We start from the raw sequence: 17,708 nt of genomic DNA, 5'->3' as shown, positions 1-17,708 counted from the left end.
CTTAGAGAATGTCATACATGAACTCCAAAGTGTCCCTAGCTGTAATAGTATTGCCCTAACCACAAACCTACCGTGGCACCCATTGCAGGAGTGGTCAGGAAGAGGCTTATAACAGAGGGCTTGGACTGTAAGTGGTCACAGAGTATTGAGAGTACCTTTCACAAAAACTGCTCCTCGACACCAACAAGAATAAAAATAGGGAAGGAAACATCAAAGATCAAAGCTTTATTAAACTCTGACTCTTCAGTCAGACAATAAAAAGCAAGAAAGATTAACCAAATGGTTACAAAAGGTGTCCTCAAAATAGAACAATATTTGCCCAATTTACAACAACATATCTGTGCACACTGGGATCTCTCAGTTTCCCCTCTTTCAAGATTTATCTGTACATAGCTGAGTATCTTCGTCTCTCTCTCTCTCTCAGGGAGATGTATCTTTACAACTGCTTGGAATCTCAGTCAAGTCTAGTGGGGGAAATGCATCTTTACATTGGGAACCCACTCACTCCGTGGATGAGCTCCCCCTATAATAACAAGTCTCCCTCTCGTGTATCTCCCTGGGAGAGTTTTCTGTTGGGGTTCCTTCCCTGGAAGATGGTTTCAGAGGCCAAGTCAATGTGTGGATGTCTGTACATTGGTACATGACTGCCCCCACTTCCAATACCAACCCCCACCCCAAGACTTACATTGCAAAATACCTCAGCCCTTTTGTTACAGGAACACACAGCACAGGGCTAACTATACATTATGTGATGGTGTAGCTATTGTCCTGTTCACTGCACTGGAATTAAGAGGTATAGTAGATTATATAAACACCATGATTTCTCTGGTTCCCATATTCCCTGCAGGCAATTCCAAGCAGCGATATGGGGATCTTTAACTGAATGACGCCAGGGCAGGCATCTGTGCACATAGCGCAGGAACTCAGCTCTCACGGGTTAGGTTAGACATTTCCATCATCTTGGGGCTGAGAGCTTTCTCTGCATTTAGCTACTGACTCTCCCAGTCAACAATGATTGCCATTAGTCAAGGCAGCAAAGGTGATGGGGTTGAGTGGGATAATAAATCAGCCATGACAGAATGGTGCAGACTTGATGGGCCGAATGGCCTAATTCTGCTTCTGCGTCTTGTAATCGCAGAGAGCCGCCCATTTAATCTGCCACTGGTCACATCCAAACTACCGTGAATTGGGGGAAGCCAGTGCTGGACAGATGCCCTCAAACTCAGGCCAGTTAGGGTGGAGACCCATCTCTCCCTTCGGGGGTGATTGGAGAATAAACCCTCCGCGAGGTATAAGTATTGCTTAAAGTACACCATAAGCAAGTAGCAGTTTAAAAAAAAAATCCAAGTGCACAGATCAAAAATAAACAAAGACAAAATAAAACCAAAATCCATTGTGTGTATACACCAGTTTAAGATTTGTGCCCCACTCAAAGGCAAAATATTGCACCAGGTATTGTTAAAGGCACCACCTGAATGTACCACACTAACCACCCCTCTCCCTTTGCGTTAAAAAATCATAAGAGAAATGATTAATACAAGGAACTTCCGAGATCTAAAATCTTTTGAACCAAAGCAGCCATGCGCTTATATACAAGGCCAAGGTCAGCCTGATGTCTAACTGGGGGAGATGGGGAAATGAAGAGATCAAACAGGCGAACGGGGTTGGCAGCTGAGACGGAAGGTTTCCGAAGGAGGTGACTGGTGAGTGGAAGGGTGTCCTTGGGAGGGGCGGGTCAGAAAAGGAACTGTGGTGTGAGGAACTCAGTGGAGTTCGGTGGCGGGTGAGGGAGAGTCTCTGCGAGACTCGGTTTGGGGTTGTGTGCGTGTCTCCCCGGGGTGGAGGTTGGCAACGGGTGAGATTGATCTCTTGTGGGTGGAGGGTTGGCCGGGATGAGGACAGGGCCACTCTCGGGACAAGGTTAGGCCTGGGGAATGTGTCGCGGGCCCTGCTCGGAAGGGTAACTCAGGCTGCGGTAGCGGGCGGATCGGTTCGGCCGCACGCACACGGGCGGGAGGAAGGCGAAGCCCGGTAGGCAGCAACCCGGGCACGACACCGGCTCGTCTGCCTCCGACCCGCCATCACACACCAGTGGAACCTCAGACGCATGCGCGACCTCACCACGCGGCTGCCCCACGCTGACGTCGATCATCGACACCGGCGCTTGCGCACTGGCAGATCGCCCCCGACCCGGCGCTGTCACTGTCAGCACCGGCACCTGCGCACTCTCATTCCCCGGCGGAGCGATTGTCAGCGCATGCGCACTGTCCGTTAACCCGATTTCTCTCACGGACAACTTTGTCATCGCCGCGTGCATATTGTCCGTCAACCCGGTGCCTCGTGCGGGAACCGTGGAAGCATGAATACTGTTCGACTGGGAAGCTGTCGCGAGAGCACGCACACTCTCCGTCAGCCCCGCACCCCGTGCCGGCACTGTAAACGCCTCCGCATGCGTAGTGTCCATCAGCCCGGTCTCCCGCGCTGCGACTGTTAACGACGACGCATGCGCGGTGCCGGAGACCGGCTCACGTTGCCCAGTAACCCGGTCGCCTCCAGAGGGTGGGATCGGCTCGCTGACTATCACGTTTGCGCCGCCGCCGTACGGCCTGCCGTCCGAGGCGGATTCCCGGTGGAGTTCTGGGGAGCCGGAGGCCCCACTGGCTCCCCCGTACCCGGAGGAGGGCTCATGAGTCTCGGCCGCCGGCTGCTCTTCCTCCTGGTCGCTGTCGTCCGCCCCCAGCCCGAGGCGGCACAGCGGCCCGGTCTGGCGGAAGAAGCGCGACCCGCGGCTGAGCACGGGCGACGAGGGCAGTGAGTAGCAGCGTCGGGCCGGCAGCAGCAGGGCGGGCAGGCCGCGGCCCGCCCCCGTCAGCGGCTCGGGGGTGGTGGGCATGGGGACGTGGCAGGCGGCGGCGGGCGGCAGCTCGAAGGTCAGCGAGATGACCGACTTGCTGGGCGAGTCGTACAGCTTGATCTTGCCCCCCTTCAGATCCTCCCGGCCCGAGAACGGATTAAACCGGGCTCGCAGTCCCGGCAGCTCGCTGGTCGGCGACAGCATGTCCGAGTGGCTGCGCGACAGCCGGGGCTCGCACTGGATTCGCAGGCTGTTGGACAGGCCGTCGCTGGTGCCCCGGGGACGCCCTCCGCTACCGCTCCGGGCTGCTTCCTGGCACTGGCCGCCTCCTGGATGTGAGAGAGAGGGACCAGAAAGTCAGACAAAGTGAAGCTCCCTCTGCACTGTCCCATCACTCACTCCCGGGGTCAGACACAGAGTGAAGCTCCCTCTGCACTGTCCCATCACTCACTCCCGGGGTCAGACACAGAGTGAAGCTCCCTCTGCACTGTCCCATCACACACTCCCGGGGTCAGACACAGAGTGAAGCTCCCTCTGCACTGTCCCATCACTCACTCCCGGGGTCAGACACAGAGTGAAGCTCCCTCTGCACTGTCCCATCACTCACTCCCGGGGTCAGACACAGAGTGAAGCTCCCTCTGCACTGTCCCATCACACACTCCCGGGGTCAGACACAGAGTGAAGCTCCCTCTGCACTGTCCCATCACTCACTCCCGGGGTCAGACACAGAGTGAAGCTCCCTCTGCACTGTCCCATCACTCACTCCCGGGGTCAGACACAGAGTGAAGCTCCCTCTGCACTGTCCCATCACACACTCCCGGGGTCAGACACAGAGTGAAGCTCCCTCTGCACTGTCCCATCACTCACTCCCGGGGTCAGACACAGAGTGAAGCTCCCTCTACACTGTCCCATCACTCACTCCCGGGGTCAGACACAGAGTGAAGCTCCCTCTGCACTGTCCCATCACTCACTCCCGGGGTCAGACACAGAGTGAAGCTCCCTCTGCACTGTCCCATCACACACTCCCGGGGTCAGACACAGAGTGAAGCTCCCTCTGCACTGTCCCATCACTCACTCCCGGAGTCAGACACAGAGTGAAGCTCCCTCTACACTGTCCCATCACACACTCCCGGGGTCAGACACAGAGTGAAGCTCCCTCTGCACTGTCCCATCACTCACTCCCGGGGTCAGACACAGAGTGAAGCTCCCTCTACACTGTCCCATCACTCACTCCCGGGGTTGGACACAGAGAGAAACTCCCTCTACACTGTCCCATCACACACTCCCAGGGTCAGACCTTTTTGCATATTTGCGTGGGCTGCTTCTCGCCTTCTGGCTGCATTTTAGTCCCACCCTGTTTATATATGGTCATCCATTAAGGAAGGGGGCATGGAGGGATGAGGATGTCCTAGTCAACTTGCTCCTGGGGCTGGCGAAATCCGCCATCCGTGGGTCTTGGAAATGGGTGGTGGGAGGATCTCCCCGGGCAGACTGCCTGGCAATGTTTAGGGGGTATGTTCATGCCCGGGTAACTATTGAAAAGGAACACGCGCAGTCCACAGCGGCCTTGGAGGAGTTTCGAGACCGTTGGGCTCCGCGGGGTGTAAATGCCATCGTGGATAGGGATGGCAACATTCTGGTGTAATGTCTATTGTCTATTTGTAGTGCAGTAATTGTGTTTGCCACTGTTTTGTATATATTGTATAGCACCGAAATTTGTAATAAAGGATTTTGTAATAAAAAAGGGTCAGACACAGAGTGAAACTCCCTCTACACTGTCCCATCACACAGTCCCGGGGTCAGACACAGAGTGAAGCTTCCTCTGCACTGTCCCATCACACAGTCCCGGGGTCAGACACAGAGTGAAGCTCCCTCACACTGTCCCATCACACACTCCCGGGGTCAGACACAGAGTGAAGCTCCCTCACACTGTCCCATCACACACTCCCGGGGTTAGACACAGAGTGAAACTCCATTTACATTTTTTGACCCTGGGAGTGGGTGATGGGACAGTGTCGTCATGAATCTGCTTTGTTTCTCACATTGTCCCTCTGCTTTTCTCTCCACATTAGCTTCATTTTTCCACACAAATCATCTTTGCTCTTTCCTCTATCCCCACCTCTTTTTATCCCTACTTATCAATTTCAAATTACCATTAGGCAGTCTTGACACTTCAACTGTTATATGATGGTCTCTTGCTGTGTCAATAACTGGAGCTGTGTTCTCGTACAGCTTCTGATCCAGGATCACCTCTAGTCTTTGAACAACCTCTTTAAAGGATGGCCTTTTGGTGGAATCCAACTACACGTGCAGAAAAAGGAAACAAAAAATAATGTTCTCATTTAAAAATGCAATAAAAAAATTATTTAAAAAAAAAAAATAATGTTCTGACAATTAGAGAATTTGCGTTGTTTTATTTCCCAGCAAGCTGAATTGCAGGTGCTTTTCTGCTGTACCATCAAAGCAGAGCACATCAACCACCCCCTCCCCTGATAGGTTTCCTCTGGATTCCTCCCATATTCCAAAGACAAAGTACATTGAATTCTCCAACTTCCAGTAAGAACCTCCCCCTCCCTTCCCCGTTTCACTCAGCCGCCTCCTCTAGCTGCCTTATCACCTCCCTCATGGTTCCTCATCCTTCTACTACCCATAATGCTTTCCCCTTACATTCCTTCTTCATCTTTCTTGCCTATCCCCTCCCTGCTTCCTCTCCCCCACCCCTTGATCTTTCCCCTTACTGGTTTTTCACCTGGCACCTACCAGCCGTCTCCTTCCCACCCTCCCCCACCTTCTTTACAGGGCCCCTGCCCCTCCCTCTTCAGTCCTGACAAAGGGTCTCGGCCCGAAACGTTGACTGCTCGTTTCCACAGATGCTGCCCGACCTGCTGAGTTCCTCCAGCGTGTTGTGCATGTTGGTTAGTAAATTGTTGGACCAGAAGCATGGCCATGCATGCAGGCTACTCTCCAACACAATGTTCAGATTACGTTGGCCAGCAATGCAAACAACACATTTCACTATTTTTCTAAGTACATGTGATGAATATAGCCTACCTTTGTCCTTAAAGTTAGCCTCAAATGGAGTCTTATCCTTTGGAAACTGCTGTTTTTTTTAATCATCTTGTTCATTTACACCTCAGGCTGCATCAGGCATGCCAATTATTGGACCAGTAATGTCATCTACCTCTGCCTGTTGCAACAGTGTGCCTCTGGACTGCACTGGTAGCAGTGATGTTGTTCAATTACTTACAATGTTGTACTTCTAGTCCATTTGCTATTGCTTCTTACAACTTTCAGGCTGATCAGATTGTAAAATCCTTAAGCACTCTTCCTTGCTAGTTGTAGAAAGTTGTAACCTCAGGCAGGTCCATCAGGGGCACTCGCCTCCCCAGCATCGAGGACATCTTCAAAATATGATGCCTCAAAAAGGCAGCATTGTTATTAAGGACCCCCAGCACTCAGGACATGCCCTCATTTCATTGCTACCATTGAGGATGTAGTAGAGGAACCTGAAGAAACACACTCAACAATTCAGGCAGTTTTTTCTTCTTGAGCAGAATGAGGCCATTTGGTCCATTGTGTTTGCTTTGCCATTTCATCATGGCTGATGCAGTTTTATTCTCAGCCACAATCTCCTGCCTTCTCCCCATATCCCTTCATGCCCTGAACAATCAAGAATCTATCAGTCTCTGCCTTAAAGACTTGGCCTCCACAGCTGCCTGTGGTGATGAATTCCATAGATTTACGACTCTCTGGCTAAAGAAATTCAACCTCTGTTGCCCCTCTGTTCTGAGGCTGTGTTCTCTGGTCTTCGACTCTCCTACCATAAGAAACAACCTCACATCCACTCTATCAAGGCCTTTCACCGTTCAATAGGTCGCCCCTCATTCTTCTGAATTCTAGTGAATAAAGGCACAGTGCCATCAAACAGTCTTCATTTAACAAGTCATTCAAACCTGGAATCATTTTTGTGAACCTCCTTTGAATCCTCTCTGGTTTAAGGGCACATCCTTTCTCAGATGCTCGCAGTACTCCAAGTAAGGTCTCACCAGTGCTTTACAAAGTCTCAACATTACATCCTTGCTTTTATATTCTTGTCCTCTCAAAATGAATGCTAACATTGCATTAGCTTCCTCCTGCAAATTAACCTTTAGGGAATCCTGGTCAAGGACTCCCAAGTCCCTTTGCACCTGTTTTTTTTTGTATTTTCTCTCCATTTAGAAAACAGTCATCCTTTTTATTTCTTTTGTAAAGTGCATGACCATACACTTCTGAACACTGTATTCCATTGCCATTTTTTGCCCATTCTCCTAATCTGAGTCATTCTGTAGCCTCTCTACTTCCTCAAAACTACCTGCTCCTCCAACTATCTTCATATTGTCTGCAAACTGCAAGAAAGCCATCAATTCCATCATCCAAATCATTGACATATGATTGTCAGTCCCAACACAGACCCATGTCAAGTCAAGTCAAGTCATTTTTATTGTCATTTCGACCATAACTGCTGGTACAGTACATAGTAAAAATGAGACAACGTTTTTCAGGACCATGGTGTTACATGACACAGTACAAAAACTAGACTGAACTACGTAAAAAAAAAACAGAGAAAGCTGCACTAGTCTACAGACCTACACAGGATTGCATAAAGAGCACAAAAACAGTGCAGGCATTACAATAAATAATAAACAGGACAGTAGGGCAAGGTGTCAGTCCAGGCTTCGGGTATTGAGGAGTCTGATAGCTTGGGGGAAGAAACTGTTACATAGTCTGGTTGTGATAGCCCGAATGCTTCGGAGCCTTTTCCCAGATGGCAGGAGGGAGAAGAGATTGTATGAGGGGTGCATGGACTAGTCTTTTGCAGTCAGCCAGAAAAGGCTCCTTTTTTATAATTATAATTATCTTTTTCATGGTTAATTACTAACAGATTGGGAGGTTAGACTCCATTTGTTACTTGGAATATGTGATTCTACATGTTAATCGTTATTAATGTATTCCTGATCTCTATGTATTAGTATTAATATTGTTTATTGGAAACTTAATAAAAAGATTGAAAAAGAAAGGCTCCTTTTATTCCCACTCTTTGCCTCCTGCCAATTAGCCACTGCATTATCCATGCTCGGATCTTTCCTGTAATACTAGCCTTAATTGTGGCACCTTGTCAAAGGCCATTGAAAATCCGATTTTCCTTTGTCTATCTTGCTTGTTGTTTCTACACAGAATTCCAACAGATGTCAGACAAGATTTTCCTTTGAGGAAACTATGCTGATTATGGCCTATTTTATCATGTACCTCCAAGTACCCTGAGACCTCATCCTTAATTATCGACTTCAACACTTTCCCAACCACTGAGGATGGATTAACTGGCCTATAGTTTATTTTCTTCTGCCTCTCTCCCTTCTTGAAAAGTGGAGTGACATTTGCAATTTTCCAGTCTTTTGGACAATCTCTTCAGCGGCCTCCTCCCCACCACCAGATCTCTGAATGGACAATGTACGCTGCCTTACTGTTTCACCCCTTTGGCTGTCTTTTTGCAATACTTAATTTATATATATTTATTATTGTAATTTATAGTTTTTAAGAATATTATGTATTGCATGGTCTGCTAACACTAACCAACACATTTCACAACGTATGCCAGTGATATTAATCCTGATTCTGATTTCCTCTACAGCATCACCAATGTTTGTATCAAATGCAATTTAAAGTTACACCATAAATCCCTGTCCGTATATTCTATACCCCAGGCACTGTCACTAAAGAGCTCCTGTTCTTCAGTACTGCTCGGACACTACCATTCATGCATAATTTCGCACACACATCTTGGCTTGGGAGTTGTGGAAGCCCAGTTTGAAAGTTCCCCATCAGACTCACATTGCAACAGAGGACGGCCAGGTCCAGGAACACAGGGGGGCAGTCTCCCACCATCTTCTGGAAAGTCTTCACATCCAGGCCAAAGTTCTGTGGAGGGAATGGAGAGCGTGTCAGCTGTCTCCTCTGAGATCTTAATCAGACTGTGAAAATAGAGGAGAGAAATGGAAGTGGTCAGTGAGCGACTGGAGGGCAGAGAGGAGTTTTAGATAGTGTCATGTGCACTCAGTGCTGAGCTGAAACCTACAGTTAATCCTAATAAGCAGAAATGTGTCCGTGTAAACTCAGTTTGAGACAAAAGTGTTGATTTGTTCTGCAATCTGTTTTCGAGTCATAGAGCCCTGCAGCACAGATACCGGCCTTTCAGCCCATCCAGTCCATACTGAACTATTATTCTGCTAGTCCCATAAACCTGCACCTGGACTGTAGCCCTCCGTACCCCTCCCATCCACGTACCTCTTAAATGCTGCAATCGAACCTGCATCCCCCACTTCCACTGGCATCTCATTCCACACTCACCTCCCCGAGTGAAGTTGTTTCCCTTAAATATTTCTTCTTTCACCCAAAACCTATGGCCACTAGTTCCAGTTTCACTCAACCTCAAGTGGGAAAAAGCCTGCATGCATTTACCCTATCTCTACACCCTCATTTGTTTTTGTAAATATTTTATGTATTGTACTGCTGCTGGTAAACAAATTTCCCACAAGTCAGTGATAACAAAGCTGAATCTGATTCGATTCCCTGTCATTCTATTATTCTCCTTCACTAGAGGGAATAAAGCCCTAACCTATAACTCAGGTCCTCAAGTCATACATTTTGGATGATGGGAGCACAGAATAGTTGTAACCCATAGCTCCACTCGCACTGAAAAGTCCTTACTTGACGCACCTCTGGAACTGAAGGAAATGGACTGTTATTGCTGCACCACCGAGTAATGCCAGCAGGTGGCGAAGTGTGCTTGGCCGCTGGTGGTGAAGTCAATGTATAAAGAAACAGAAAACCTGCAGCACAATACAGGAATATGTACCATATATTGTACTGCATAAGATTTAGTTTCTCTACAGGGAAAAATACAAAGGAATTTATGAAAATACACAAACAACGTGCAAAATGCAAATTGTGCAAATAAGAGAAAAAATTGCTACTGAGACCCTGAGTTGTGGAGTCCTTGAAAGTGAGTCCATAGGTTGTGGAATCAGTTCAGTGTTGGGGTGAGTGAAGTTATCCCCTCTGGTTCAGGAGCCTGATGGCTGTAGGATACCAACAGTTCCTGCATCTCAAAGTAGTATATGGTGAATCTTAAAGTACGTGGTTTGAAAAATTTACTTTGAAAGTAGTGGTGTGGGACCTCAGGCTCCACAGAGAAGAGGCCATGGTCTGCACGGTGGGGTCCTTGATGACGGATGCTGCTTTCTCGAGGTAGTGCTCCTTGTAAATGTGCTCAATGGTGGGGCTGGGGGCTTTATCTCTGATGGACTGGGCTGTATCCACCAGTTTTTTCCAATCCACATGCACAGTGATGAACTTATACCGGGAGATAGGAATGTAAACTGAAGCTGTTACAGGGCAACCTCTGGGCTATAGTGAAATAACAGCAATGCATCGAGAAAGTCTATTTCTGCAGCAGAGTATAGATACCCTCAGGGTTTTAGCTTCCTGATTAGCCAGGTCATCAAAGATGAGAAGGCAAGAGAATGGAGTTGAAAGGGAAAATAATTCAGCCATGGTGGAGTGGCAGAGCAGACTCGATGGGACAAATCATCTACTTCGTTGATATGACTTTGTTAACCTGGCACAGTAGTAGTTAGCATAATCCTTTATAGCGCTGGCAATCATTAATCAGTGTTCAATTTCCGCCCCCATCTATAAGGAGTTTGTATATTCTCCCCGTAACTGCTTCCTCCTGGTAGTCCAGTTTCTTCCTACATTCCAAAGAAGTATGGGTTAGTAAGGGGCTGAAGCTTGGTGACACGTGTGGGCTGCCCCCCAGGACATCCTCAGACAGTGTGGGTCTGTGATGGAAATAGCACATCTCACTCTTTTCATGTACGTGCGACAAATAAAGTTACTGTTATTATCTTTAGAAGTGTTGATTCATTTGATTAACTGTGCCTTCCTGCTTCATTTCCCATTTTTCATGTAAAAATACATTTTGTGTCAATTTCTCTAGGTCCTGAACTGACTCATTCATATTAATCACCACCAGGCTTGATTCCCCAGTTACAACCCGAGTCACAGCTCCCTGGGCTTAAACCCTTCCATCAAGGAAGGAAGGAAGCCCTTCACCCAACTGATCTGTACCAACTGCCAAGCACTCGTTTCTTTATTTATATTTAGAGATACAGCACAGTGATAGGCACTTCAGTCCAATGAGCCCACATGGCCCAATACCACCAGATCCCTCAAAGGTGATTGGGCGCTTCAGAAGCTGTATGGTGTGTTGTACTTCACTAGCCAGGGGCATTGAGTTCGAGAGCTGTGACGTAATGTTGCAGCTCTATAAAAACCCTGGTTAGACCGCACTTGGAATATCGTATTCTGTTCTGTTCCTTCCAGGAAGGATGAGGAATCTTTAGAGATCATGCAGAGGTGGTTTACCAGGATGCTGCCTGGATTGGAGAGTATGACTTATGAGGAGCGGTTAAGCAAGCTGGGGCTTTTTCTCTTTGGAGTGAAGGAGGATGAGGTGACTTGATAGAGGCATATACCGAGTGAATATCCAGAGGTTTTTCTTTCGCAGGGCGGAAGGCTAATACAAAGGGGCATAATTTTAAGGTGTTCATCGTGATGGGTGTGTGGAAGCACTGCTAGAGGCAGATACATTAAGGGCCCTTAAGAAACTCTCAGATTGGCAAGACCAATGGCAGGGAGTCTGTGTGGACATGCTTGTTGTGTGGACCAGGCCCTCATACTGTGGGGTTGCCTGTTGCAGCCACCTGGGGAGGAGATGCCGAAGGTGCTGTTTGATAGAGCTGAGGTCCATGCTGGGTTGAGGGCTGCCCACTAGTATTCACTCGGTGGAAGGTGAACTGGATTGCATTCGCCTGCAATGAGGAACTGTTATGTGCTTTTTCTTACAGAAACATGGCTCAAGGACAACATCTGATGCACCATCAATCTACAGGCCTTGACACTGGGACTTGGGCTCGATGCAGCTTGTGACTGAAGGTTTTTCTGCTATTGTAACTATTTGTGGTATGAGTGATATGTGTGTGAGACTGTTGATTCTGTGTTTTGCACCTTGGCCCCAAATAAAATGCTTTGTTTGGTTGTATTCATGTGTGTGGTTAAATGAGGATTAAACTTGAACTTGAAACAGATAAATAAAAATGGAGGCAAGGCTAGATTGATCTTAAAGTAGTTTAAAAAGTTGGCACAACGGTGTGGGTGATAGGGTCTGTGCTTCACTGTACTGTTCAAAGTGAACCAGCCACACTAACGGACAGATGCTGCTAAGGAGGTTGTAAATAATTTATTTGTTAGCATTCACCACGTACAATGACTAAGCTGCCATAATCACCTTACAAACACAGGGAAGCATCACAAAGGTGCTGCTGAATGCAGAGAAAGGACTTCACTTGCCACGCACAGCCATATCCTGAATTATTCAGGTCTTCTGGAACCCAGTCACAGGCCAATCATTCAAAATTTATGCAGCAACAGACTGTCTGATCAGAAAAACAGGCCTTTTGTTTGTGGTAGGTGACAGATGGGGAAATGGCACATGGTTTCACCGAGGACGTCCAGTGACCCGTCTGGTGAAAGTTCGACTCTGTTCAAGTGCAGCATGGATTCAGTGGAGTACTCAACCTTTTACAATATCTCCCTGCTAACAAGCAGCTCACTTCCCACTCCTGACATTTAGAACCTAATCTGCTTGATTCTCAGATACACTGTGGGCGGCTCATGACGCAGGGATAGAGATCCCTCACAGTAGCAGAGATCCAGCTTTGATCCTGACGTCTGTGGGGAGCTTTAGGCGTTCTTCCTGTGGCTGCACGGGTTTCTTCCCATGTTCAGAAGCTAAGTGAGTTGTTTAGATGATTACCCCTTGCGTGTAGGTGAGTGACAAGCACAGCAAAGAAACAGGCCCTTCAGCCCATTCAGTCCATGCCAAACTATTAATTTGCCTAGTCCCATCAACATGCAGATGAATCTGGCAGGAATTGTGAAGATTCAGCTTCCATCATTGGGGTGCTATGGTAGTGTGGTTAGCGTAACACTTACAGTACAAGTGAACAAGGGTTCGATTCTGCTGCTGTCTGTAAGGAGTTTGTATGTTCTCTCCGTGACTGTGGATGGTCGTAGGAGCAGCTGGTTATGTGACCACTGACACTATGGAACCATGATTGCCTATGTCACATTTCACGGCACACGATGATGATGATGGTGACTACGCCATATAAAAACTTTTTAAAGAGGTTAGCTTTATCCTGCGTAGAAAGATACAGTGAAAGGTGCCACTTGTGTCAATGACAACACAGTCTGAGGATGTGCTGGGGGCAGCCCGCAAATGTTGTCGTGCCTCTGGTGCTGACGTAGCATGCCCATAACTCACCCTAACCGGTATGTCTTTGGAATGTGGGAGGAAACTAGAGCACCTGGAGGAAACCCACGCGATCATGGAGGGAAGGGACAAATTCCTTACAGACAGCAGCAGTAATTGAACCCTGATCTTGTAGCCAGTGCTGTGAAGTGTTACACTAACCATCATATCCCTCGGTAAATAAAAAAAATGAGAAAACTAAAGCATAGAGTTAATGTGGGATTAGTTTAAATGAGTGATTGTTGTTTGTTTGACAGACAGAATGGTTAGTTTCTGTTCTCGATTAGTACAGCGAGCCATTTTATCAGAATGTCAAAAAAACATGGTATTTGAAGATGACAGGCTGTACTCCCAAAGTAAAATTTGAGGCAAAATTGTAACCTCATCATACTTTAGAGCCACAACATTGTTGTTAATATGGCCACTTATCACCGTAAAGAGAAGAGGGAATAGAACATGGAACATTAATCACACAATACGGGCCTTTCAGCCCACAATGTTGTGCCAATCATTTAACCTAGTCTAAGATCAATCTAATCTTTCCCTCCCACATATCACGCCATTTTCCTTTCATCCATGTGCCCATGTAAGTATCTCTTATACATTATGTCCCTTATGTATTTGCCTCTACCACCATCTCTAGGAGTGCATTCCACACACCCACCACTCTCTGTGTAAAAGAACTTATCTCTGACATCCCTTCCACGCAACCCCACCCCCCTCCCAACTGGCCTCTAATCACTTTAAAATTATGCCCTCTTGTATTAGTCATTTCTGCCCTGGGTAAAAATCTCTGGCTGTCAATTTCTTCCCCAACCCTGCTGCCTGACTGTGGCCCCACCCATTGCACCAATCAATGCCCAGGCTTGATGTATTCCCGCCCCCTCACCCTGCCCACCAATCTATTGACAAGTTCTGACTGCTGCCCTGCTCCTGCCACCAATCAATGGCCAGAGCCTATCCACAGACCCACCCAACACACCGCCACCCGCTGAATTCAAGCTTAAGTTTATTCTCAACATGTATAACAATTGAAACGTCCTTTTTCCAGCAGATAGTTTGTCTGAAATGGTGTAGCATTTATTGTGACTCACACTATTTTATCTGCCAGTCTGTGCGTTGGCTCCTGATCTAACTACAATCCTTACCTTGGTCTCATTTCCATCTCAATCCTTCCATTCTGTTTCCTGCAGGCCCCATCCTGGCCCTCTGCACATTCCCAATATTCTCTGATCCACCTGAAGCTGTGACCAAAGTTCTGGAATTCACAACACCTTTGGGGTGATTCCGGACACTTGCGTCTCCAACAATCCTATCCTAAACACTTCCCTTGCTGTTAAACTTTGGCCAAGAGAGACACTTGACAAGGCAAATGGTGTCAAATAAATGCAGTGTTGCTCTTGTTACCTCAGTGCGGGGCATGTAGTCCGGATCAGCTGGTATTCGGGCAATGATCTCGCACAGAATGATGCCATAAGCGAAGACATCTGTCTGCAACAAGGAGAGAAAGAAGAAACATTCAAAAGAAGATTTTGCCACGTACAGACCATCCACTTGTGGTCCCCACCTCTGCAATGGAAAGTTGAAGGCTGTGCCCTCAGTCCCTGCTCTACTCTCCATACACTGTGTGGTCAGATTCTGCAGACGGCACCACTGTACTGGGCTGATCAAATAACGACGAGTCAGAGGACAGGGTCAATGTCAGCAAAACCGAAGAGCTGGACATTGACATTAGGGTGGGGAGCTGTTTCCATTTACATCAACAATGCTGAGATTATACTAAATATCCTTAAACTGCCTCTATCTCCTCCCCTGGCAGAATGTTCCACGTTCCTATCACCCTCGTTGTGAAAAAATATACATTGCCCTATACTTTCCTCCAATCATCTTGAAATTATGGCTTCTGGTATTAGCCACTTCCACCCTAGGAAAAAGGCTCTATCAGGTCTCTTCTCATCCTCCTTCATCCCAAGGAAAAAGCCCTAGCTCCTCAACTATTCCTCATTAGACATGTTCTTGAATTCAGGCAGCATCCTGGTAAATCACCTCTGCACCCCCTCTAAAGCTTCCATATCCTTCCTGTAATGAGTCAACCAGAACTGGACACATTACTCCAAATGCTGTCTAATCAGGGTTTTATAGAACTGCAACATTACCTCACAGTTCTTGAACTCAATCCCCCGACTAACGAAGGCCAGCGCACCACACACCTTCGTAACCACCCCATCAACTTGTGAGGCAGCTTTAAGATTACTGTGGATATGGACACCAAGCTCCCTCTTTTCCTCCACACTACTAAGAATCCTACATTAACCCTGTATTCTGCCTTCAGATCTGATCTTCCAAAGTGAATCACTTCCCACTTTTGGAGATAAGCTCCAGCTGCCACTTGTCAGCCCAGCCCTGCATCCTGTCAAAATCACTTTGTACCCTATGGTCTCAGCAGGCGAGCTATCCCCTTCTCGAGGCAACGTGTGCTACCTGGAGGGTGGTTATGCCTTCATCCCCTTGTTTTTACCTTTTCGTCGTACAGCTCTCCTCTCAGAACCTCAGGTGCCATCCAGTATGGTGATCCAACCACGCCCAGTGGCACCTTCTCCCCATCACCGCTGTGGAAAGCAAACATTCAACAGTGTTAAAACGTAACCTCCGTAAATACTAGCTGACTTCCAAACCACTTCTGCAAATGTGACCCATTCTGAGGGCAGGTATACAGCAAAGGTTCACACCAATCCACGGAGCCTCGAACAACACACAAAGAGCTGGAGGAACTCAGTAGGTCAGGGAGCATATGTGGAGGGAAATGGACTGCCGGCATTTTGGGTCATTAGGACTGGAAAGAAAGATGTGAGTGGAGCAGTTAGCACGATGCTGTTACAGCTGGGGCGTTTCGGTATTCAATTCTGGTGTCTTTCTGTAAGGAGTTTCCTGCCTGCACATAGGTGTTCCTGTACCCTCCCACAGTTCAAAGATGTGTCGGGTAAGTTAATTGGTCATTGTAAATTATCCCGTGATTAGGTTAGGGTTAATCAGAGCTGTGTGGTTGCTGGGGCAGTGTGGCTCGAAGGGCCAGAAGGGCTATGAAACATAGGAGCAGAATTAGGCCACTCAGCCCATCGAGTCTCCTCTGCCATTTCATCTTGGCTGATCTATTTCTGTCTCAACCCTATTCACCTGCCTTCTTCCCGTAACCTTTCACACCCTGACTGATCAAGAATCTATCAACCTCTGCCTTAAATGCACCAGTGACTTGGCCTCCGCAGCTTTATGGAAATGAATTCCACAGATTGGCCACCCTCTGGCTAAAGAAATGCCTCCTCACCTCTGTTCTAAAGGGACATCCTCTATATTGAGGCTGTGCCCTCTGGTCCTAGACTCCCCCACCAAAGGAAACCTCCTCTTCACATCCACTCTGTCTAGGCCTTTCAACATTTGATAGGTTTCTATGATATCTCCCCTCATTCTACTAAATTTCAGCGAGTACAGGCCCAAAGCCTTCAATCGCTGCTCATACGGTAACCCTTTCATTCCCACAGCCATTTTCATGAACTTCCTCTGGACTCTCTCCAATATCAGCACATCCTTTCTTAAATAAGACACTTAAAACTGCTAACAGAACTCCGTGAGGCCTTATCTACTCTGCACTGTATCACTAAATTAATCAAAAATAAATAAAATAAAGCTCCCATGGATTCCACTCCTCACCTCCTTCCTTTTATTCAGTGGTCATCTACCTCTCTGATTAGACTCCATCTTCTCAGGCCTCTCTTACCTCCGCCAATCACGTCACAGCTTCTGACATCATTCCCACTCTCCCCTTTCTCTATTTGCCTATCTCGACTCCTCCTTATCACCTGGATCCACCTGTCACTTGCCAGCTCTTACTCACCCCTTCCCCACCTTTTCCTGCTGGTCATCTCCCCTCTTTGTTTCCAGTTCTCCCGCCCCGATGGTCCTCTTGTCTTCCTCCTTTCATCGAGCAGAAGACAGAAAGGCTGGTGGACACGTAGCATGAGACTCAAGGACAGCTTCAGCCTTGCTGTTATCGGACTCTTGAAAGCACCGCTCAAACGCTAGAAGGTGATCTCAATCTATCTCTCTATCTCCCAATCCACCTCATTGTGGCTCTAGCAATTACTGCACTCTCTGTAACTGTTACACTTTATTTTGCAGTCTGCTTTCCTTTCTGCTACCTTGTTAGGTGTCAGGTGGAGATACGTCTCTACCAAAGGAGGTGTAAGGCACTCCTTCCTTCTGCTAGTCTGCAGGTCACCCTTGGGCAAGGTGGAGTACCCACTTGGCCCCTGATCAGGGTCATGAGAAGCCATGGGAGCAGGTGAGCAGCCGGTGCAGATCACAAGTCCTGCTTATGTGACCACTGACGCCAGGCAGACAATCGTTGAAGAGTATTGATAATGGCTGGGGTCACCCATCTTGTAAAGA

General features: G+C 47.7%; 1 protein-coding gene across 1 annotated transcript in view; it reads right to left on the bottom strand.

Annotated features, from left to right (window-relative positions):
- Window positions 1–210: 210 nt before the first annotated feature.
- LOC132396558 (dual specificity testis-specific protein kinase 2-like) overlaps window positions 211–17,708 on the bottom strand; it is a 122,831-nt gene continuing 105,333 nt past the window's right edge. The window contains exons 6-10 of the mRNA XM_059974200.1: window positions 15,784–15,874; window positions 14,673–14,756; window positions 8,723–8,809; window positions 5,008–5,155; window positions 211–3,183 (exon numbers count right to left, since the gene is read on the bottom strand). Coding sequence (XP_059830183.1) covers window positions 1,922–3,183; window positions 5,008–5,155; window positions 8,723–8,809; window positions 14,673–14,756; window positions 15,784–15,874 — 1,672 coding nt within the window. The 3' untranslated portion in view covers window positions 211–1,921. The remainder of the gene's footprint in view (window positions 3,184–5,007; window positions 5,156–8,722; window positions 8,810–14,672; window positions 14,757–15,783; window positions 15,875–17,708) is intronic.

This window comes from Hypanus sabinus, chromosome 7, assembly GCF_030144855.1.
Source record: "Hypanus sabinus isolate sHypSab1 chromosome 7, sHypSab1.hap1, whole genome shotgun sequence".
Taxonomy (NCBI): Eukaryota; Metazoa; Chordata; class Chondrichthyes; order Myliobatiformes; family Dasyatidae; genus Hypanus; species Hypanus sabinus.
This window is presented reverse-complemented; position numbering and strand designations above follow the sequence as displayed.